This window comes from Sebastes fasciatus, chromosome 19 (genome assembly GCF_043250625.1).
Source record: "Sebastes fasciatus isolate fSebFas1 chromosome 19, fSebFas1.pri, whole genome shotgun sequence".
Classification (NCBI taxonomy): Eukaryota; Metazoa; Chordata; class Actinopteri; order Perciformes; family Sebastidae; genus Sebastes; species Sebastes fasciatus.
Genome location: NC_133813.1, coordinates 222,337 through 244,341, shown reverse-complemented (window position 1 = coordinate 244,341; position 22,005 = coordinate 222,337). Strand labels below are relative to the sequence as shown.

At 41.7% G+C, this 22,005-nt stretch overlaps 3 protein-coding genes across 29 annotated transcripts in view; 1 reads left to right on the top strand and 2 right to left on the bottom strand.

The window, feature by feature from the left end:
- gpat3 (glycerol-3-phosphate acyltransferase 3) overlaps positions 1–8,753 on the bottom strand; it is a 19,767-nt gene extending 11,014 nt beyond the window's left edge. For all 25 annotated transcript variants that reach the window (XR_012591722.1, XR_012591726.1, XR_012591723.1 and 22 more), the window contains exons 1-6: positions 8,642–8,753; positions 7,463–7,635; positions 7,262–7,328; positions 4,247–4,526; positions 3,527–3,601; positions 1,259–1,348 (exon numbers count right to left, since the gene is read on the bottom strand). Coding sequence is in view for 1 of the 25 variants with exons in the window: in XM_074618457.1 (XP_074474558.1) it covers positions 1,259–1,348; positions 3,527–3,601; positions 4,247–4,526; positions 7,262–7,328; positions 7,463–7,606 (656 nt within the window). In the remaining 24 variants the exon portion in view is untranslated. The remainder of the gene's footprint in view (positions 1–1,258; positions 1,349–3,526; positions 3,602–4,246; positions 4,527–7,261; positions 7,329–7,462; positions 7,636–8,641) is intronic.
- Positions 8,754–9,873: 1,120 nt separating this feature from the next.
- On the top strand, positions 9,874–16,915 carry abraxas1 (abraxas 1, BRCA1 A complex subunit). 2 transcript variants are annotated; one of them, XM_074618459.1, is made up of 9 exons: positions 9,874–10,013; positions 10,691–10,781; positions 14,621–14,657; positions 14,788–14,854; positions 14,939–15,135; positions 15,225–15,344; positions 16,076–16,160; positions 16,288–16,396; positions 16,513–16,915. In XM_074618459.1, the coding sequence occupies exons 1-9, from the start codon at positions 9,912–9,914 to the stop codon at positions 16,785–16,787; spliced, it is 1,083 nt and encodes a 360-aa protein (XP_074474560.1). In that variant the 5' UTR covers positions 9,874–9,911; the 3' UTR covers positions 16,788–16,915. The 2 variants fall into 2 exon arrangements, with proteins under 2 accessions (XP_074474560.1, XP_074474561.1); XM_074618460.1 differs by lacking the exon at positions 15,225–15,344.
- Positions 16,916–16,932: 17 nt separating this feature from the next.
- mrps18c (mitochondrial ribosomal protein S18C) lies at positions 16,933–21,643 on the bottom strand. 2 transcript variants are annotated; one of them, XM_074618462.1, is made up of 7 exons: positions 21,546–21,643; positions 21,369–21,421; positions 17,969–18,052; positions 17,715–17,772; positions 17,563–17,622; positions 17,247–17,339; positions 16,933–17,209 (listed from the first exon to the last, which is right to left on the bottom strand). In XM_074618462.1, exons 1-6 carry the CDS (start codon positions 21,616–21,618, stop codon positions 17,263–17,265), a joined length of 405 nt encoding a protein of 134 aa, XP_074474563.1. In that variant the 5' UTR covers positions 21,619–21,643; the 3' UTR covers positions 16,933–17,209; positions 17,247–17,262. The 2 variants fall into 2 exon arrangements, with proteins under 2 accessions (XP_074474563.1, XP_074474562.1); XM_074618461.1 differs by having other exon boundaries at positions 16,933–17,339.
- Between the last annotated feature and the right edge of the window lie 362 nt (positions 21,644–22,005).

Below are 22,005 nucleotides of genomic sequence, written 5' to 3'. Positions count from 1 at the left end.
ATGGAGATACCCCGGGTATGATGGAGATACCCCGGGTATGATGGAGATACCCTGGGTATGATGTAGATACCCTGGGTATGATGATGGAGATACCCTGGGTATGATGATGGAGATACCCTGGGTATGATGATGGAGATACCCTGGGTATGATGTAGATACCCTGGGTATGATGATGGAGATACCCTGGGTATGATGGAGATACCCTGGGTATGATGATGGAGATACCCTGGGTATGATGATGGAGATACCCTGGGTATGATGATGGAGATACCCTGGGTATGATGATGGAGATACCCCGGGTATGATGAAGACACCCTGGGTATGATGGAGACACCCCGGGTATGATGAAGATACCCCGGGTATGATGAAGATACCCCGGGTATGATGGAGATACCCCGGGTATGATGGAGATACCACGGGTATGATGGAGATACCCCGGGTATGATGGAGATACCCCGGGTATGATGGAGATACCACGGGTATGATGGAGATACCCCGGGTATGATGGAGATACCCTGGGTATGATGGAGATACCCTGGGTATGATGATGGAGATACCCTGGGTATGATGATGGAGATACCCTGGGTATGATGATGGAGATACCCTGGGTATGATGGAGATACCCTGGGTATGATGGAGATACCCTGGGTATGATGATGGAGATACCCTGGGTATGATGATGGAGATACCCTGGGTATGATGATGGAGATACCCTGGGTATGATGGAGATACCCTGGGTATGATGGAGATACCCTGGGTATGATGATGGAGATACCCTGGGTATGATGATGGAGATACCCTGGGTATGATGGAGATACCCTGGGTATGATGATGGAGATACCCTGGGTATGATGGAGATACCCTGGGTATGATGGAGACACCCTGGGTATGATGGAGATACCTTGGGTATGATGGAGATACCCTGGGTATGATGATGGAGATACCCTGGGTATGATGATGGAGATACCCTGGGTATGATGGAGATACCCTGGGTATGATGGAGATACCCTGGGTATGATGATGGAGATACCCTGGGTATGATGATGGAGATACCCTGGGTATGATGATGGAGATACCCTGGGTATGATGGAGATACCCTGGGTATGATGAAGACACCCTGGGTATGATGGAGACACCCTGGGTATGATGGAGACACCCTGGGTATGATGGAGATACCCTGGGTATGATGAACTGGCCTCAGTTGTGGTGATGTTTATTAGAAAGGTGTTAACGGTGATGAATCCGAGCTGAAGCTGACCTGTTGTGGTAGAGGACGGTAGCCGACAGTCCTCTGGCACAGATCCTGTAGCAGGTCAGATGGACCAGCTCACTCAGCCAGTTCTTCACACTGAAACACAAACGGGAAATATTATTATTACTATTATTATACTGAGCCAAAACCCTGAATTTATATATAATTATTATTATTATTACACATATTATACTGTGTTGCTGTGTCCCATTGTGTTTCATTGATGTGTTTTGTTGATGTGTTGCTGTGTCTCGTTCTTATGTCTCGTTGTTCTGTTGTGTCTCGTTGTTCTGTTGTGTCTCGTTGTTTCGTTGTTGTGTTGCTGTGTCTCCTTGTCTCGTTGTTGTGTCTTGTTGCTGTGTTGCTGTGTCTCCTTGTTTCGTTGTTGTGTCTCGTTGTTGTGTTGCTGTGTCTCGTTTCGTTGTGGTATTGCTGTGTCTCGTTGTTGTGTTGCTGTGTCTCGTTTCGTTGTGGTATTGCTGTGTCTCGTTGCTGTGTCTCGTTGTTGTGTTGCTGTGTCTCGTTGTGTTACTGTCTCTCGCTGTTGTATTGCTGTGTCTCGTTGTTGTGTTGTTGTGTCTCGTTGTTGTGTTGCTGTGTCTCGTTTCGTTGTGGTATTGCTGTGTCTCGTTGCTGTGTCTCGTTGTTGTGTTGCTGTGTCTCGTTGTGTTACTGTCTCTCGCTGTTGTATTGCTGTGTCTCGTTGTTGTGTTGTTGTGTCTCCTTGTTGTGTTGCTGTGTCTCGTTGTTGTGTTGCTGTGTCTCGTTGTGGTGTTGCTGTGTCTCGTTGTGTTACTGTCTCGCTGTTGTATTGCTGTATCTCGTTGTTTCGTTGTTGTGTCTTGTTGTTGTGTTGCTGTGTCTTGTTGTGGTGTTGCTGTGTCTCGTTGTTGTGTTGCTGTGTCTCGTTGTGGTGTTGCTGTGTCTCGTTGTGTTACTGTCTCTCGCTGTTGTATTGCTGTGTCTCGTTGTTGTGTTGCTGTGTCTCGTTGTGTTACTGTCTCTCGCTGTTGTATTGCTGTGTCTCGTTGTGGTGTTGCTGTGTCTCGTTGTGTTACTGTCTCTCGCTGTTGTATTGCTGTGTCTCGTTGTTGTGTTGTTGTGTCTCGTTGTTGTGTTGCTGTGTCTCGTTTCGTTGTGGTATTGCTGTGTCTCGTTGCTGTGTCTCGTTGTTGTGTTGCTGTGTCTCGTTGTGTTACTGTCTCTCGCTGTTGTATTGCTGTGTCTCGTTGTTGTGTTGTTGTGTCTCCTTGTTGTGTTGCTGTGTCTCGTTGTTGTGTTGCTGTGTCTCGTTGTGTTACTGTCTCGCTGTTGTATTGCTGTATCTCGTTGTTTCGTTGTTGTGTCTTGTTGTTGTGTTGCTGTGTCTCGTTGTGGTGTTGCTGTGTCTCGTTGTTGTGTTGCTGTGTCTCGTTGTGTTACTGTCTCTCGCTGTTGTATTACTGTATCTCGTTGTTTCGTTGTTGTGTCTTGTTGTTGTGTTGCTGTGTCTCGTTTCGTTGTGGTATTGCTGTGTCTCGTTGCTGTGTCTCGTTGTTGTGTTGCTGTGTCTCGTTGTGTTACTGTCTCTCGCTGTTGTATTGCTGTGTCTCGTTGTTGTGTTGTTGTGTCTCCTTGTTGTGTTGCTGTGTCTCGTTGTTGTGTTGCTGTGTCTCGTTGTGGTGTTGCTGTGTCTTGTTGTGTTACTGTCTCTCGCTGTTGTATTGCTGTATCTCGTTGTTTCGTTGTTGTGTCTTGTTGTTGTGTTGCTGTGTCTCGTTGTGGTGTTGCTGTGTCTCGTTGTTGTGTTGCTGTGTCTCGTTGTGGTGTTGCTGTGTCTCGTTGTGTTACTGTCTCTCGCTGTTGTATTGCTGTATCTCGTTGTTTCGTTGTTGTGTCTTGTTGTTGTGTTGCTGTGTCTCGTTGTGGTGTTGCTGTGTCTCGTTGTTGTGTTGCTGTGTCTCGTTGTGGTGTTGCTGTGTCTCGTTGTGTTACTGTCTCTCGCTGTTGTATTGCTGTATCTCGTTGTTTCGTTGTTGTGTCTTGTTGTTGTGTTGCTGTGTCTCGTTGTGGTATTGCTGTGTCTCGTTGTTGTGTTGCTGTGTCTCGTTGTGGTGTTGCTGTGTCTCGTTGTGTTACTGTCTCTCGCTGTTGTATTGCTGTGTCTCGTTGTGGTGTTGCTGTGTCTCATTGTTGTATTGCTGTGTTGCTGTGTAGTTGTGTTTCTGTGTAGCTGTGTAGCTGTGTTGCTGTGTAGCTGAGTTGCTGTGTTGCTCAGTTGCTGTGTTGCTGTACCTGCTCTCAGGCATAAATCCAACCAGACTGGTTCCGATCACCAGCCAGGAGAGTCCGATGATGGCCAGAGTGATTCTGCAGGAGAACCAGAGAGACGACGTGTTGAGGGATCATTTATTATAGTTTATTATAGTTTATTATAATTTATTATAGTTTATTATAGTTTATTATAGTTTATTATAATTTATTATAGTTTATTATGGTTTATTATAATTTATTAAAGTTTATTATAGTTTATTATAATTTATTATAGTTTATTATAATTTATTATAGTTTATTATAGTTTATTATAATTTATTATAGTTTATTATAATTTATTATAGTTTATTATAATTTATTATAGTTTATTATAGTTTATTATAATTTATTATAGTTTATTATAATTTATTATAGTTTATTATAATTTATTATAGTTTATTATAATTTATTATAGTTTATTATAGTTTATTATAGTTTATTATAATTTATTATAATTTATTATAGTTTATTATAGTTTATTATAATTTATTATAGTTTATTATAGTTTATTATAATTTATTATAATTTATTATAGTTTATTATAATTTATTATAGTTTATTATAGTTTATTATAATTTATTATAGTTTATTATAGTTTATTACAGATCATTTTATAACCTGATGGTCCGTAAAGAGACACTCTGGACGGACGTCTCTAAGAACAGCACGGCTCACTGAGAGGCTGCTCTGTGTCGGACTGACCTGAGAGGGAAGAGGACGCCGTAGCGTACGAAGACGCCGACCCCCCAGAAGACGGTGAGGCGGAGGCTGATGTAACGGAAGTTCTGGTTGGTTCTGGTGAGGAGATTCCAGGAGGCCAGCTCCTCGGAGGAGAAGCGCTGGGTCACCTGGTCGTCCACGATGCTCTCCAGACCCTTCTTGTAGAAATAGAAGACGTCGCTCAGAGAAAACTCGCCCTCCGCCAGCGAGCCACAACTCCTCATCTCCTCCTCCATGGAGCCGCCCGCTCGCTCAATGATCCCTGGGACGCCATCACAGCACCGGAGGTCACCACCGGATCAGAACACATTATTACTTACTATTATCAGCCCATATTACTGCATATTAGCCACAGCTAACTGTTCTATTCATTATCTCCATTTAATCACTATAATACGGAAGCTCTGAGAGGACAGAGAGAAACCCACAAAAACCTCCCGTCACATCCTCCAGCACAACGTGTGGTGTAACGGGTATTAATGATGTGATGGTACACTGTGTTGTGTAACGAGGTCGTATTAATGATGTGATGGTACACGGTGTTGTGTAACGTGTATTAATGATGTGACGGTACACGGTGTTGTGTAACAAGGTCGTATTAATGATATGATGGTACACTGTGTTGTGTAACGAGGTCGTATTAATGATGTGATGGTACACTGTGTTGTGTAACGTGTATTAATGATGTGACGGTACACGGTGTTGTGTAACGTGTATTAATGATGTGACGGTACACGGTGTTGTGTAACGTGTATTAATGATGTGATGGTACACGGTGTTGTGTAACGTGTATTAATGATGTGACGGTACACGGTGTTGTGTAACGTGTATTAATGATGTGATGGTACACTGTGTTGTGTAACGTGTATTAATGATGTGACGGTACACGGTGTTGTGTAACGTGTATTAATGATGTGATGGTACACTGTGTTGTGTAACGTGTATTAATGATGTGATGGTACACGGTGTTGTGTAACGTGTATTAATGATGTGATGGTACACTGTGTTGTGTAACGTGTATTAATGATGTGACGGTACACGGTGTTGTGTAACGTGTATTAATGATGTGATGGTACACTGTGTAGTGTAACGTGTATTAATGATGTGAAAGGTTGTTGTTTCTATGATGGGAACTCTTTCACAGCAGTGAGATTACAGCGAGCTGCAGCAGAGGAACAGAGATCGTTATGTTAAAGCAGGAACAGTCTGAGCGTCACGAGGAAGCTGACCTTTCACTAATCTTTAACCCTTCATGGGCAGCTGCTTCGTGGGACTGGGACAGACGTTTCTCTCTTGCCTCTCAGAGCTTCCGTATTATTGTGATTACATGGAGATAATGAATATAACAGTTAGCTGTAGCTGAACATTAAACTCAACAGGAAGTGGTATCACAGTGGCGTGAAGAATCATCTTTATATGCATTAAAGGGTCACTGATCTGACACTGAATCAAACTCAAAATAATATTATAAACTATGAAAGTTGTGGAGATCATGACGGTGAGGAGATGTGTTGTTAACGTGATCAACTCGTCCACACGGACAGATTATAGTGTGTTTATGTGTTCACTGAGTGAGTGTGTATTTAGTGTGTATTGGGTGTGTAATGTGTATATTGAGTGTGTATTGTGTGTATTGTGTGTGTAATGAGTGTGTATTGTGTGTGTAATGTGTGTATTGTGTGTGTATTGAGTGTGTATTGTGTGTGTATTGTGTTTGTATTTAGTGTGTATTGTGTGTGTAATGAGTGTGTATTGAGTGTGTATTGTGTGTGTATTAAGTGTGTATTAAGTGTGTATTGAGTGTGTATTGTGTGTGTAATGAGTGTGTATTGTGTGTGTGATGAGTGTGTATTGTGTGTGTATTAAGTGTGTATTGAGTGTGTATTGTGTGTGTAATGAGTGTGTACAGGGTGTGTATTGTGTGTGTAATGTGTGTATTGTGTGTGTATTGTGTGTGTAATGAGTGTGTACAGGGTGTGTATTGTGTGTGTAATGTGTGTATTGTGTGTGTGTATTGTGTGTGTAATGAGTGTCAGCCTGCAGCTCATTAAAGGGTTAATCATGTGGTGATCAGCTGACCTGCAGCTCTCAGTCAACAACAGGAAACTCAGTTTGAGCAGACTTGATTATTAATCCTGTTGATTGATCATTAGTTAGTTTTAGGTGTGAGCAGCCTGCTGGAGGATGTTAGTGAGGAGAGAGGAGCCCCACCACTGGGTTAGGGTTAGGGTTAGAGAGAGGAGCTGGGTTAGTGTTAGAGAGAGGAGACTCACTGCTGGGTTAGAGAGGGTTAGGGTTAGGGTTAGTGTTAGAGAGAGGAGACTCACTGCTGGGTTAGAGAGGGTTAGGGTTAGAGAGAGGAGCCTCACCGCTGGGTTAGAGAGGGTTAGGGTTAGAGAGAGGAGACTCACTGCTGGGTTAGAGAGGGTTAGGGTTAGGGTTAGTGTTAGAGAGAGGAGACTCACTGCTGGGTTAGAGAGGGTTAGGGTTAGAGAGAGGAGACTCACTGCTGGGTTAGAGAGGGTTAGGGTTAGAGAGAGGAGACTCACTGCTGGGTTAGGGTTAGTGTTAGAGAGAGGAGACTCACTGCTGGGTTAGAGAGGGTTAGGGTTAGTGTTAGAGAGAGGAGACTCACTGCTGGGTTAGAGAGGGTTAGGGTTAGAGAGAGGAGCCTCACCGCTGGGTTAGAGAGGGTTAGGGTTAGGGTTAGAGAGAGGAGCCTCACCGCTGGGTTAGAGAGGGTTAGGGTTAGAGAGAGGAGCCTCACCGCTGGGTTAGAGAGGGTTAGGGTTAGAGAGAGGAGACTCACTGCTGGGTTAGAGAGAGGAGCTGGGTTAGGGTTAGTGTTAGAGAGAGGAGACTCACTGCTGGGTTAGAGAGGGTTAGGGTTAGAGAGAGGAGCCTCACCGCTGGGTTAGAGAGGGTTAGGGTTAGGGTTAGAGAGAGGAGACTCACTGCTGGGTTAGAGAGGGTTAGGGTTAGAGAGAGGAGCCTCACCGTTGGGCAGAGGAACAGGAACACTGGGCTGCTGCTGCCGTCCTCTCTGGATCCGGATCGTGGCCCACTACAGAGACACACTGACTATCAGATGACCTCTGACACCGTTTCATAACTGAACAAACATGTGACGTAATGAGTGAAGAGGCCGACCGGCAGGCCGGCAGACAGACCGCTCTGCTGAGGACAAACTGTGCTCACCTCCAGGATCTGGACCAGGATCTGGATGTAGACCCCGGTGACCCCCAGAGAGAGACCGAACATGGCGGGCAGCATGATGAGGAACAGCACCACAAACATCCACACCTGGAACACGGCCACGGCGGCGCTCCACAGGTCCTCCATCAGCGAGCGCCCTGACGTCACGGCATCGTCTGCAAACAGACACACAGAACCAGACTCAGAGGAGGTTACCGACACATGAACAGACAGGTCCAGACTGAACCATGAACTATGGGATGTGCTTCATCATTCATGTTCTCCTCAGGATCAACTTCCTCTACAGCGTCATCAGCTCAACATGTGACCAGAGACCTGCAGAACCTCAGACGTCCCTCAGCCTCATCCTGACGCTGTGGTTCATCCTTTCAGTCATTTTTCAATCAAAACAATAATTATTATCTGCTTACCGTTTCTCTAGTGTCTCACATGTTCTGCTTATACTGAATATTTATCATTTTTTTCGAACACAACGAGACATTTGAAGACGTTATCTTGAGCTCTGGGACAGTTTCCTCTATTTTCTGACATTTTATACATGAAACAAATAATGAAGAAAATAACTCAGATTAATCAATAATGAAAATAATCATTATTTACAGCCTTTATTGAGTGAAAAATCTATTTGTGCAATTTAAATAATGTACATTTCTTAACATTCTGTGGAACTAATTAGGCTGTATTATAATAATAATAATAATAATAATATATACACAAAATATTTATATATTATAATGTTATTAATATATATAACAATATTAATTATATTATATATAAACATATAAATTAAATTAATATGTATATTAAATTAATATTAATATATTATATATAAATTAATATATATAATAATATTATATAATATAATTGTTGTATTTCAGAATCTGTATACTTCTGTCCTGGTTGTATTTAGCTAGTAGTATTGTAGTAGTACTGTAGTAGTATTGTAGTAGTGCTGTAGTAGTACTGTAGTAAATCTACTTGTGTTCTCTGAGGGCTGCAGGGAGAGAACCAGCTGAACCGTTAGTCCACAGAGATTATCTAAACTCTAAAGTAACAAACAAACCACACAAACAACAATACTACTACACATATAAACACATATATACACATACTGTTTATATATATATAAATATATATATATATTAGTGTTTTAATAAATACCTGAGAGTTGGTGTCCGCGGTGTTAAAATGTTCTGGAATCTTTGTCCTGAAGCCTCAAAAACACTCTGCAGCCAGCAGCCTCCTTCAAAATAAAAGCACCGTTCTGATGAACGTGATGGGCCTTCAAAATAAAAGCACCGTTCTGATAAACGTGATGGGCCTTCAAAATAAAAGCACCGTTCTTATGAACGTGATGGGCCTTCAAAATAAAAGCACCATTCTGATGAACGTGATAGGCCTTCAAAATAAAAGCACCATTCTGATGAACGTGATAGGCCTTCAAAATAAAAGCACCATTCTGATGAACGTGATAGGCCTTCAAAATAAAGGCACCATTCTGATGAACGTGATGGGCCTTCAAAATAAAAGCACCATTCTGATGAACGTGATGGGCCTTCAAAATAAAAGCACCATTCTGATGAACGTGATGGGCCTTCAAAATAAAAGCACCATTCTGATGAACGTGATGGGCCTTCAAAATAAAAGCACCGCTCGGATGAACGTGATGGGCCTTCAAAATAAAAGCACCATTCTGATGAACGTGATGGGCCTTCAAAATAAAAGCACCATTCTGATGAACGTGATGGGCCTTCAAAATAAAAGCACCATTCTGATGAACGTGATGGGCCTTCAAAATAAAAGCACCATTCTGATGAACGTGATGGGCCTTCAAAATAAAAGCACCATTCTGATGAACGTGATGGGTCGTTCAGATTCATTCAAGAGGTTAGTCAGTCTGTCGATAGTAAATGAATAATGTGTTAGCTTACTTTATCTTTTTTATTTTATTTTCTTATCTTATTTACTCATTTTACTAAATGTATCTTACTTAATTGTTATTCTATTAGGCACTGGTTCTAGAAATAGTACTTTCTTATTTTATACACTTGAACTTGTTGTAATTTTGATCAATCTCTGGCACAAGAATTTCTTTCGGGATTAATAAAGTTCTATCTTATCTTATCTTATAAAGCAAATAAAACAGGTAGAGTAGATGTAATAAATAAATATAAACAGAAGTATTACACTAGAGGAATCAAATAGGTCAAATAGATGTAATGTAAACAAAGGTAGTAGCACTTGAGTTGTATATTGCATGAAGGATATATGGCACAGATAAATGTATTTCACTTTCAGTGTATTAATATTGCACAGTATTGTGAGCTTCAGCCTCCTGATGACGGACTGCGTCAGAGAAGCGCATGTTTTCTCTGCGTGGTGCTGCGCAGCAGTGAGTCTCCTGAATGATATGGCTCTATAGTGCAGCAGCATGGCGGAGCAGCCTCCTCTCTGGTCGGTGCAGACCGTCCAGCTCTCTGGGATCGTTCTCTCTTCTCTGATGTTCCAGCATGTTAACACAGACTCAGACGTGGTGAGAAACACTTTAATACATCATTAAGATACACACGTTTTACTGGTTAGTTTAACCTCCATGAGGAGGAGGAGAGCTGCACCAGTTCACCAACAACATTAACACACTTTACAGTTCATTAGTTCTGGTTTAATAGTTTAATAGTTTAATAGTGAAGGTTTCAGCCTGTAGTTTAGAACAATAGAGGAGTGAAGCTAAAACTCCCACCAGGCTATTTCTGTAACTTCTTTTAAACCAGTCCTGTCCCACCAGACTCTGTTCAGAATCCGTCGTATTTAACGTGACACAGACTATAGATCAGTAAACATAACTCCTGAAATAAAACTAGATGTGTTTTTAAAGTCCAGCGGGTCTGCTGGTGAATTCGGCTCATGAATGAGTCCAACCAGTGATTCCTAAATGAGTCAGAAGTGAAGATAAAGACCTGCAGCCCGGTTCCCTCTCACCGCTGAGCTGCTGGAGTCTGATGCTATAATCAGTCTATGAGATGAATGGACCTCTGCTTCTACAGACAGTTATTCACACATCACACTGACTCAACATCATTTATTACTGGACTACAACTGTTTACCCAGCACTATTAGTAAACTGTCTCACACTATAAAACTATATAATCATAATTACTGTATAGCCAACATGTAATACCAGTGCTGATTCATCTCTGTGTCTCTGAACAGGAAGGTCTGATCCTCGGAGAGACTCGATCTGACGAGCAGATCACCATCAGTGACTCTCAGGCTGATCACATCCACATCGAGGAGATATACAGTGAGTTGAAGTCAGTCTCAGGCTGGTCACAGTGAGTTAAAGTCGGTCTCAGGCTGGTCACAGTGAGTTAAAGTCTGTCTCAGGTTGGTCACAGTGAGTTAAAGTCAGTCTCAGGTTGGTCACAGTGAGTTAAAGTCGGTCTCAGACTGGTCACAGTGAGTTAAAGTCAGTCTCAGGCTGGTCAGTCTCAGGCTGGTCACAGTGAGTTAAAGTCAGTCTCAGGTTGGTCACAGTGAGTTAAAGTCGGTCTCAGACTGGTCACAGTGAGTTAAAGTCAGTCTCAGGCTGGTCAGTCTCAGGCTGGTCACAGTGAGTTAAAGTCAGTCTCAGGTTGGTCACAGTGAGTTAAAGTCGGTCTCAGACTGGTCACAGTGAGTTAAAGTCGGTCTCAGGCTGGTCACAGTGAGTTAAAGTCGGTCTCAGGCTGGTCGGTCTCAGGCTGGTCGGTCTCAGGCTGGTCAGTCTCAGGCTGGTCACAGTGAGTTGAAGTCAGTCTCAGGTTGGTCACAGTGAGTTAAAGTCGGTCTCAGGCTGGTCACAGTGAGTTAAAGTCGGTCTCAGGCTGGCCGGTCTCAGGCTGGTCACAGTGAGTTAAAGTCAGTCTCAGGCTGGTCACAGTGAGTTAAAGTCAGTCTCAGGCTGGTCACAGTGAGTTAAAGTCGGTCTCAGGCTGGTCACAGTGAGTTGAAGTCGGTCTCAGGTTGGTCACAGTGAGTTGAAGTCGGTCTCAGGCTGGTCAGTCTCAGGCTGGTCACAGTGAGTTAAAGTCAGTCTCAGGTTGGTCACAGTGAGTTAAAGTCGGTCTCAGGCTGGTCACAGTGAGTTAAAGTCAATCTCAGGTTGGTCACAGTGAGTTAAAGTCAGTCTCAGGTTGGTCACAGTGAGTTAAAGTCGGTCTCAGGCTGGTCAGTCTCAGGCTGGTCACAGTGAGTTAAAGTCAGTCTCAGGTTGGTCACAGTGAGTTAAAGTCGGTCTCAGGCTGGTCACAGTGAGTTAAAGTCAGTCTCAGGTTGGTCACAGTGAGTTAAAGTCAGTCTCAGGTTGGTCACAGTGAGTTAAAGTCGGTCTCAGGCTGGTCAGTCTCAGGCTGGTCACAGTGAGTTAAAGTCAGTCTCAGGTTGGTCACAGTGAGTTAAAGTCGGTCTCAGGCTGGTCACAGTGAGTTAAAGTCGGTCTCAGGCTGGTCGGTCTCAGGCTGGTCACAGTGAGTTGAAGTCAGTCTCAGGTTGGTCACAGTGAGTTAAAGTCAGTCTCAGGCTGGTCACAGTGAGTTAAAGTCGGTCTCAGGCTGGTCACAGTGAGTTAAAGTCAGTCTCAGGTTGGTCACAGTGAGTTAAAGTCGGTCTCAGGCTGGTCAGTCTCAGGCTGGTCACAGTGAGTTAAAGTCAGTCTCAGGTTGGTCACAGTGAGTTAAAGTCGGTCTCAGGCTGGTCACAGTGAGTTAAAGTCGGTCTCAGGCTGGTCGGTCTCAGGCTGGTCACAGTGAGTTGAAGTCAGTCTCAGGTTGGTCACAGTGAGTTAAAGTCAGTCTCAGGCTGGTCACAGTGAGTTAAAGTCGGTCTCAGGCTGGTCACAGTGAGTTAAAGTCAGTCTCAGGCTGGTCACAGTGAGTTAAAGTCGGTCTCAGGCTGGTCACAGTGAGTTAAAGTCGGTCTCAGGCTGGCCGGTCTCAGGCTGGTCAGTCTCAGGCTGGTCACAGTGAGTTAAAGTCGGTCTCAGGTTGGTCACAGTGAGTTAAAGTTAGACTCAGGCTGGTCACAGTGAGTTGAAGTCGGTCTCAGGTTGGTCACAGTGAGTTGAAGTCGGTCTCAGGCTGGTCACAGTGAGTTGAAGTCGGTCTCAGGCTGGTCACAGTGAGTTGAAGTCGGTCTCAGGCTGGTCACAGTGAGATGAAGTCGGTCTCAGGCTGGTCACAGTGAGTTAAAGTTAGACTCAGGCTGGTCACAGTGAGTTGAAGTCGGTCTCAGGCTGGTCAGTCTCAGGCTGGTCACAGTGAGTTAAAGTCAGTCTCAGGTTGGTCACAGTGAGTTAAAGTCGGTCTCAGGCTGGTCACAGTGAGTTAAAGTCAATCTCAGGTTGGTCACAGTGAGTTAAAGTCAGTCTCAGGTTGGTCACAGTGAGTTAAAGTCGGTCTCAGGCTGGTCAGTCTCAGGCTGGTCACAGTGAGTTAAAGTCAGTCTCAGGTTGGTCACAGTGAGTTAAAGTCGGTCTCAGGCTGGTCACAGTGAGTTAAAGTCAGTCTCAGGTTGGTCACAGTGAGTTAAAGTCGGTCTCAGGCTGGTCACAGTGAGTTAAAGTCAGTCTCAGGTTGGTCACAGTGAGTTAAAGTCAGTCTCAGGTTGGTCACAGTGAGTTAAAGTCGGTCTCAGGCTGGTCGGTCTCAGGCTGGTCACAGTGAGTTGAAGTCAGTCTCAGGTTGGTCACAGTGAGTTAAAGTCAGTCTCAGGCTGGTCACAGTGAGTTAAAGTCGGTCTCAGGCTGGTCACAGTGAGTTAAAGTCAGTCTCAGGCTGGTCACAGTGAGTTAAAGTCGGTCTCAGGCTGGTCACAGTGAGTTAAAGTCGGTCTCAGGCTGGCCGGTCTCAGGCTGGTCAGTCTCAGGCTGGTCACAGTGAGTTAAAGTCGGTCTCAGGTTGGTCACAGTGAGTTAAAGTCGGTCTCAGGTTGGTCACAGTGAGTTAAAGTTAGACTCAGGCTGGTCACAGTGAGTTGAAGTCGGTCTCAGGTTGGTCACAGTGTATCTCAGGCTGGTCACAGTGAGTTGAAGTCGGTCTCAGGCTGGTCACGGTGAGATGAAGTCGGTCTCAGGCTGGTCACAGTGAGTTGAAGTCGGTCTCAGGCTGGTCACAGTGAGTTGAAGTCGGTCTCAGGCTGGTCACAGTGAGATGAAGTCGGTCTCAGGCTGGTCACAGTGAGTTAAAGTTAGACTCAGACTGGTCACAGTGAGTTGAAGTCGGTCTCAGGCTGGTCACAGTGAATTGAAGTCGGTCTCAGGCTGGTCACAGTGAGATGAAGTCGGTCTCAGGCTGGTCACAGTGAGTTGAAGTCGGTCTCAGGCTGGTCACAGTGAGATGAAGTCGGTCTCAGGCTGGTCACAGTGAGTTAAAGTTAGACTCAGACTGGTCACAGTGAGTTGAAGTCGGTCTCAGGCTGGTCACAGTGAATTGAAGTCGGTCTCAGGCTGGTCACAGTGAGATGAAGTCGGTCTCAGGCTGGTCACAGTGAGTTGAAGTCGGTCTCAGGCTGGTCACAGTGAGATGAAGTCGGTCTCAGGCTGGTCACAGTGAGTTAAAGTTAGACTCAGGCTGGTCACAGTGAGTTGAAGTCGGTCTCAGGCTGGTCACAGTGAGTTGAAGTCGGTCTCAGGCTGGTCACAGTGAGATGAAGTCGGTCTCAGGCTGGTCACAGTGAGTTAAAGTTAGACTCAGACTGGTCACAGTGAGTTGAAGTCGGTCTCAGGCTGGTCACAGTGAATTGAAGTCGGTCTCAGGCTGGTCACAGTGAGATGAAGTCGGTCTCAGGCTGGTCACAGTGAGTTGAAGTCGGTCTCAGGCTGGTCACAGTGAGATGAAGTCGGTCTCAGGCTGGTCACAGTGAGTTAAAGTTAGACTCAGGCTGGTCACAGTGAGTTGAAGTCGGTCTCAGGCTGGTCACAGTGAATTGAAGTCGGTCTCAGGCTGGTCACAGTGAGATGAAGTCGGTCTCAGGCTGGTCACAGTGAGTTGAAGTCGGTCTCAGGCTGGTCACAGTGAGTTGAAGTCGGTCTCAGGCTGGTCACAGTGAGATGAAGTCGGTCTCAGGCTGGTCTCATCCTATAAATCATCTGTATGTCTTTAACAGATATCCAGAATCACATCAACTGCCAGAAACTGAACAGGTGAGTCCTGGAGAGGAGGTTTAATGTCTTTAATATCTGATCTCAGACCAGATGCATTAACTTAGTTTAAGACTAGTCTCATCCTGACCGCTGACCCTTGACCTCTGACCTCTGACCTCTGTGTCTGCAGCTTCTACAGCAGCGTGGGGGACGTGGACGTGGACGCTGTGAAGACGCTCCTTGCCGACAACAAACTGGTAAAACCTCCGACTGAAGATCTGAACGGAGGATCTGACCTGGTTAATGACGGAGCCCGTTCTGGTTCTGGTTCTGTGTTACAGGAGAAGGTGATCGGCTGGTACCGGCAGCGCAGGAACTCAGAACAGCAGATGACCTTCAGAGAAAAGGTCGTCCACGAGAAGCTGAAGACGTCTCTGTCCAACCCTCACATGATCTTTGTGCTGCTGACGCCCAGCACGCTAACTCCTCCAGGATCCACTCACCGGATGGAGTACGCCGCCTTCATCTCACGCAGCAGGTAGAAACTACACCCAACTACTAACTACGTCTCACGGGTCTTTACTCATCTACAGCTGAACAACGTTTAAAGTATTCGTGTTGTTGAAGGCAGTTCCTGAACGTTCCTGTTCTGGTCACTAACCTGGGTCTACTGGAGCAGCAGGCGTACTGGAAGGCCTCGGCTCCGTGCTCTGCAGCCGGTTATAACCTCACCATGAAGAAGCACAGGTAGATACCACCTTCACTCAGGTTATAACCTCACCATGAAGAAGCACAGGTAGATACCACCTTCACTCAGGTTATAACCTCACCATGAAGAAGCACAGGTAGATACCACCTTCACTCAGGTTATAACCTCACCATGAAGAAGCACAGGTAGATACCACCTTCACTCAGGTTATAACCTCACCATGAAGAAGCACAGGTAGATACCACCTTCACTCAGGTTATAACCTCACCATGAAGAAGCACAGGTAGATACCACCTTCACTCAGGTTATAACCTCACCATGAAGAAGCACAGGTAGATACCACCTGATCTCAGGTTATAACCTCACCATGAAGAAGCACAGGTAGATACCACCTGATCTCAGGTTATAACCTCACCATGAAGAAGCACAGGTAGATACCACCTGATCTCAGTGAAGAACACCTTTATGAGTAGGGATGCACCAATGCCACTATATTCAGACCGAGTACAAGTACTTCCATCTGGGTACTCTCCGATACCGAGTACCGATACGAGTACTTCTGAGCCTAAAGACCCTCGTTAACAGCCAGCTGGAGGGTGTGAGGACACACGGCAGGCTGGGGAGTCCCGCATACGAGGCGGTGCGCCGCGACCGGCTCTAGGTCGGCTTGGAAAGGCTTGGGGGGGCGGGGGTGGATCGCGGTTGCAGCTTTACAGCATTTTGCAGCATCATCACTTCATATAACTCATTTCTTCTTCTGTGGTTCCAGCTCTAAATTCTTCTCGTCCAACGGGCTGCTGAGGGAAGTGAACGACGTGAACACCATGAACGACTGCCTGCAGACGCAGCTGCAGGTGAGCAGCAGCGAGGTCAACCAGAGCCCGTTTAACTTCCTGTGTGATGGACAGACGGCGTGGAGTGTGTTTAACTTCCTGTGGAGTGTGTTCTAACTTCCCGTTTCACTTCCTGTGTGATGGACAGACGGCGTGCGGCGAGGTGGAGGAGAGTGAACGTCTGGTGGAAACGCTGCAGGCTGATGTTTCAGCTCTCAGGAGGAGACTCAGAGAGGAGAAGAGTGGAGCTGGAAAAGGTCTGATGATTAAGAGGTTAAATCAGTGGTTCTCTGAATGGAGTCTGGTGGCGTTGAAGAGAGAGAGAGATAACGTCTTCAGAGGGATGTTCTGACTGCTGTTCTGTGTTCTACAGACGATGATCCGGCTGAGCAGAAGAAGAAGCAGCAGCGTCTGCTCCACGAGGCCGTCAGAGTTCTGTTCAGCTCTCCTCTGTTCAACACGTTAACCCTCGACGGGTTTCCTGTCCCCGACGTCTCCACGGCAACAACAACAACACGGACGCAGTCATCGGACATGACCAGCGCTCAGGAAACACTGCTGCATCCCGTCAGGATGGACTGTCGGAAGAGGCCGAGAGAGACGGCGGCGGGGGGGAGGGAGAGGAAACGCAGGAAGAGCCCGTCCTGATGTGACCCCGCCACAATAAGAGGACTCTTCATAGTAAGTTCTCTGGTTGTTTTAAAGGAGCGACAGCAGCTCTGATGATCAACACGATGGACAGTTATTAAAGATGATAAAAGATGTTTCTGTTAAAACTGGTTTCAGTCGTTAATTTAATAATAGAAATGTAGTTTTATTGTGGAGACGCGCTGAGGAAACATTAGAGAAACATCTGGCTGATCTATTTGACTTCAGGACGTCTCTGACTACAGACATGCTGAACATCAAACACTCTACTGGATTCATTTAGAGGTTTATAGAAGTGATGATTCATGTGGTTCCCTTCATGGTCTAGAGGTCAACAAGTTCACAACAATCACTATATTCAATCAACAATACTTCAAAACCTGGACACATGAAACCCAGACTATGAGACTACAGAGACACAACTTTTCTTTTATTAATATCAACTTTACAAACAGTCACACAGCTTTAATAAACACTAATCCAGATGTTTGATACCACAGATGTTGGGATCCTTCATGAACTCTGGATGTTTGTGGGTCACCGACATGAAACCTGGAGAGACGGTGAGAGTTAATCACATCTGACTGTCGTTAATATAGAATCAGTTCTTTAACGAGCAGAGCAGAGACAGGCTTTATTAGTTTATTATTATTTATTAGAGCTAAATCTATATCTCTACCTACAACACTCCAGAACCCTCAAAGAACCATCCAATATCCCTTTTTCATATTCCATATACTATATATGCTACATACTATTAAACCAGACGACGTACCCATGGAGTGAGCTTTCTTTATGGCTTTAGAGACTTCCTTTTGTTTCCTTCCACACAAACCTGGAAAACAAATCAGACATGAGTCCGGCTGTGAACTGACCAGCTCTCGGTTCTGATCCGGTTCTGATCCGGTTTGGTGTCCGGCTGCTCACCTGTGATGTGTCGACCGTAGATCCTGCCTGAGTGAGGGGAGATGAACTGAGACAGCAGCTGGAGAGAAGAAGACGGTAGATTAATAAATAGACTCTGATGTTTCAGCTCGTATCAACGGTTCTAACATCCAATTAGAAACTAACTAAACCGGTTCACTTTAACATCTTCAGCCTCGTCTGGGAAGCCTTGACTCATTCCTCTTTCACTGAATCCACTCAGACTGATCCTCCACCAGGTGTGTCCTGTCACTCACCTGAGTGTTCTTGAAGTCCACGGTGACGCTGCAGAGCAGACATCCTTTCTGAGGCTGTTTGAACGGGTTCTCCATCTGAACCAGCTGCAACAGCAACATGACAGTTCTTATATTACATCACATTAACAGGTTATTACTGATGATATAATATGATTCTCGTCTCATGGAGCAACGGAGGGATCAATATTTCAGGGTGATCGGTATGAGGAAGGTATTTCTGTTTATAAACCTTTCATTCTTTTAAAGACGCTGATCTGAAAACAGATTTGACTGATTGAAATTCTAAATTGACAAAAACTGTTTTTGATTATTTACGCATTTAAAATTTGTTCCAATTGTTTTTTATTTTAATTTCCTGACATTTTATTTGTTGTACAATTTATTTTACTTTTATATTTCTATACTGCGAAATATATTTACTGAACATGTTTCTGTTTCTGTGTTGAACTTTCTAAATAAAGTATAGAAGAAAAAACATTAATGGATTCTGTATATTATTATATTATATATATATATATATAATATTATATATATATATATATAATATTCTAGCATTAATTTTGATGTTTTATTATAACGTCATATTATGGATAATGGATAATTTAAACTTTCTGACATAATTAATATGATCATTCTTATGGAAAAATTTCATTCATTTTGGCAAGTGGAGAAATTATTTCAAATTAAATTATTTTTTTCTCACTATTTAAAAAATAAAAATAATAATATATATATATATTGTTTTGATTTATGCAGCTTATTTTTTAAGACATGCTCCTCTTGGTTAATTCTTTTCATTCATATTTATTCTCAGTGATTAAGAAATTACTGTTTATTTATATATATATATATATAAATAAATATATATAAATATATATATTTATTTATATATATATATATATATATATACATGTATATAGTTTTATATAAATCCATTATTCTAGCATTCATTTTGATAACGTTTTATTATTATTATTAATAGTAGTAGTTATTATATAGAATGCATTCTCAGATCTTTAATGTGTTTAATAACATAATTAATACAATATAATATAAAATATATATAATATATAATATAATGATTATGTGTGTTTAGATATAGAATATAGATATAGAGTATGAATATAGATATAGATATAGAGTATAGATATAGGTATAGAGTATAGATATAGAGTATAGGTATAGAGTATAGATATAGATATAGAGTATAGGTATAGATATAGAGTATAGGTATAGAGTATAGGTATAGAGTATAGGTATAGATATAGAGTATAGGTATAGATATAGAGTATAGGTATAGATATAGAGTATAGGTATAGATATAGATATAGAGTATAGGTATAGATATAGAGTATAGATATAGAGTATAGGTATAGATATAGATAGAGAGTATAGATATAGAGTGTATAGATATAGATATAGAGTATAGGTATAGATATAGAGTATAGGTATAGATATAGAGTATAGGTATAGATATAGATATAGAGTATAGGTATAGAGTATAGATATAGAGTATAGGTATAGATATAGAGTGTATAGATATAGATATAGAGTATAGGTATAGAGTATAGATATAGATATAGAGTATAGGTATAGATATAGAGTATAGAGATAGATAGAGAGTATAGATATAGAGTGTATAGATATAGAGTATAGGTATATATATAGAGTATAGATATAGATATAGAGTATAGGTATATAGAGTATAGGTATAGATATAGAGTATAGATATAGGTATAGATATAGAGTGTATAGATATAGATATAGAGTATAGGTATAGATATAGAGTATAGATATAGAGTATAGGTATAGATATAGAGTATAGGTATAGATATAGAGTATAGGTATAGAGTATAGGTATAGATATAGAGTATAGATATAGAGTATAGAGATAGATAGAGAGTATAGATATAGAGTGTATAGATATAGAGTATAGGTATAGATATAGATATAGAGTATAGATATAGATATAGAGTATAGATATAGAGTATAGGTATAGATATAGAGTATAGATATAGAGTATAGATATAGTGTATAGATATAGATATAGAGTGTATAGATATAGATAGAGTATAGATATAGATATAGAGTATAGATATAGAGTATAGATATAGATATAGAGTATAGATATAGAGTATAGATATAGATAGTGTATAGATATAGATATAGAGTGTATAGATATAGATATAGAGTATAGATATATAGATATAGAGTATAGATATAGAGTATAGATATAGATATAGAGTATAGATATAGAGTATAGATATAGATATAGTGTATATATATAGATATAGATATAGATATAGAGTATAGATATAGATATAGAGTAGAGTATAGATATAGAGTATAGGTATAGATATAGTGTATAGATATAGATATAGAGTAGAGTATAGATATAGAGTATAGAGTATAGATATAGAGTATAGATATAGATATAGAGTATAGATATAGATATAGAGTATAGGTATAGATATAGAGTGTATAGATATAGATATAGAGTATAGATATAGAGTATAGGTATAGATATAGAGTATAGATATAGAGTATAGAGTAGAGAGTATAGATATAGAGTATAGATATAGAGTATAGATATAGATATAGAGTATAGATATAGATATAGAGTATAGATATAGAGTATAGATATAGAGTATAGAGTAGAGTATAGATATAGAGTATAGATATAGATATAGAGTATAGATATAGATATAGAGTATAGATATAGATATAGAGTATAGATATAGAGTATAGGTATAGATATAGAGTATAGATATAGAGTATAGGTATAGATATAGAGTATAGGTATAGATATAGAGTATAGATATAGATATAGAGTATAGATATAGAGTATAGGTATAGATATAGAGTATAGATATAGAGTATAGAGTAGAGTATAGATATAGAGTATAGATATAGAGTATAGGTATAGATATAGAGTATAGATATAGAGTATAGATATAGATATAGAGTATAGATATAGATATAGAGTATAGATATAGATATAGAGTATAGATATAGAGTATAGAGTAGAGAGTATAGATATAGAGTATAGATATAGATATAGAGTATAGATATAGAGTATAGATATAGATATAGAGTATAGGTATAGAGTATAGATATAGAGTATAGAGTAGAGAGTATAGATATAGAGTATAGATATAGAGTATAGGTATAGATATAGAGTATAGGTATAGATATAGAGTATAGGTATAGATATAGAGTATAGGTATAGATATAGAGTATAGAGTAGAGAGTATAGATATAGAGTATAGATATAGAGTAGAGAGTATAGATATAGAGTATAGGTATAGATATAGAGTATAGATATAGAGTATAGAGTATAGATATAGAGTATAGATATAGATATAGAGTATAGATATAGATATAGAGTATATAGACCCACCAGCTGGTCTCTCTGCTGGACTGCAGGACCGGATGTTGTGAGACTTCTTAAACCTTCCGGAGAGAAACATTAGCATCACATTAGCATCATCGTGTGTAGCTTCACACTGAGTTACAGTGCTGATTCCATCCAGTGTGTTTAACACAGTGAAGTGAAACACACATGATAAAGTCTTACTTGTGTTTCCATGTTGAGATAAAAGAGATAAAACAGCTTTAATCCTCTGAAACCTGCGAACAGCTAACATCATGACCTACACACCACCGGAAGCTGTCACCTGTCCGCCAGCAACTCCGGCGCCTCACTGAGATCAGTAACTATTAGTTCCTTCATTATCTTATTACACCTGAAAAGCTGCTGTATGTGTAAATATAGAATTAATATCTTAGGTGTGATTTTGTTTTGTGTTCGTAGATTTTGTGTTTCTGATATTAATGCAAATAAATTAATGTTGTTGTTGTTTTCGGAAGAGATTAAATGTTACTCTCTTCAAAGATATATCAAGACAAGAGAGAAATCCCCCCGGAGTGAAGTGAAGCGGTCGCGTTGGTACTATTAACCAGATTCCCTGTGAATATCCGTCATTTATAAACCAAAGTAACATGTTCAGCACTTTTATACCACATAACAACGGAGA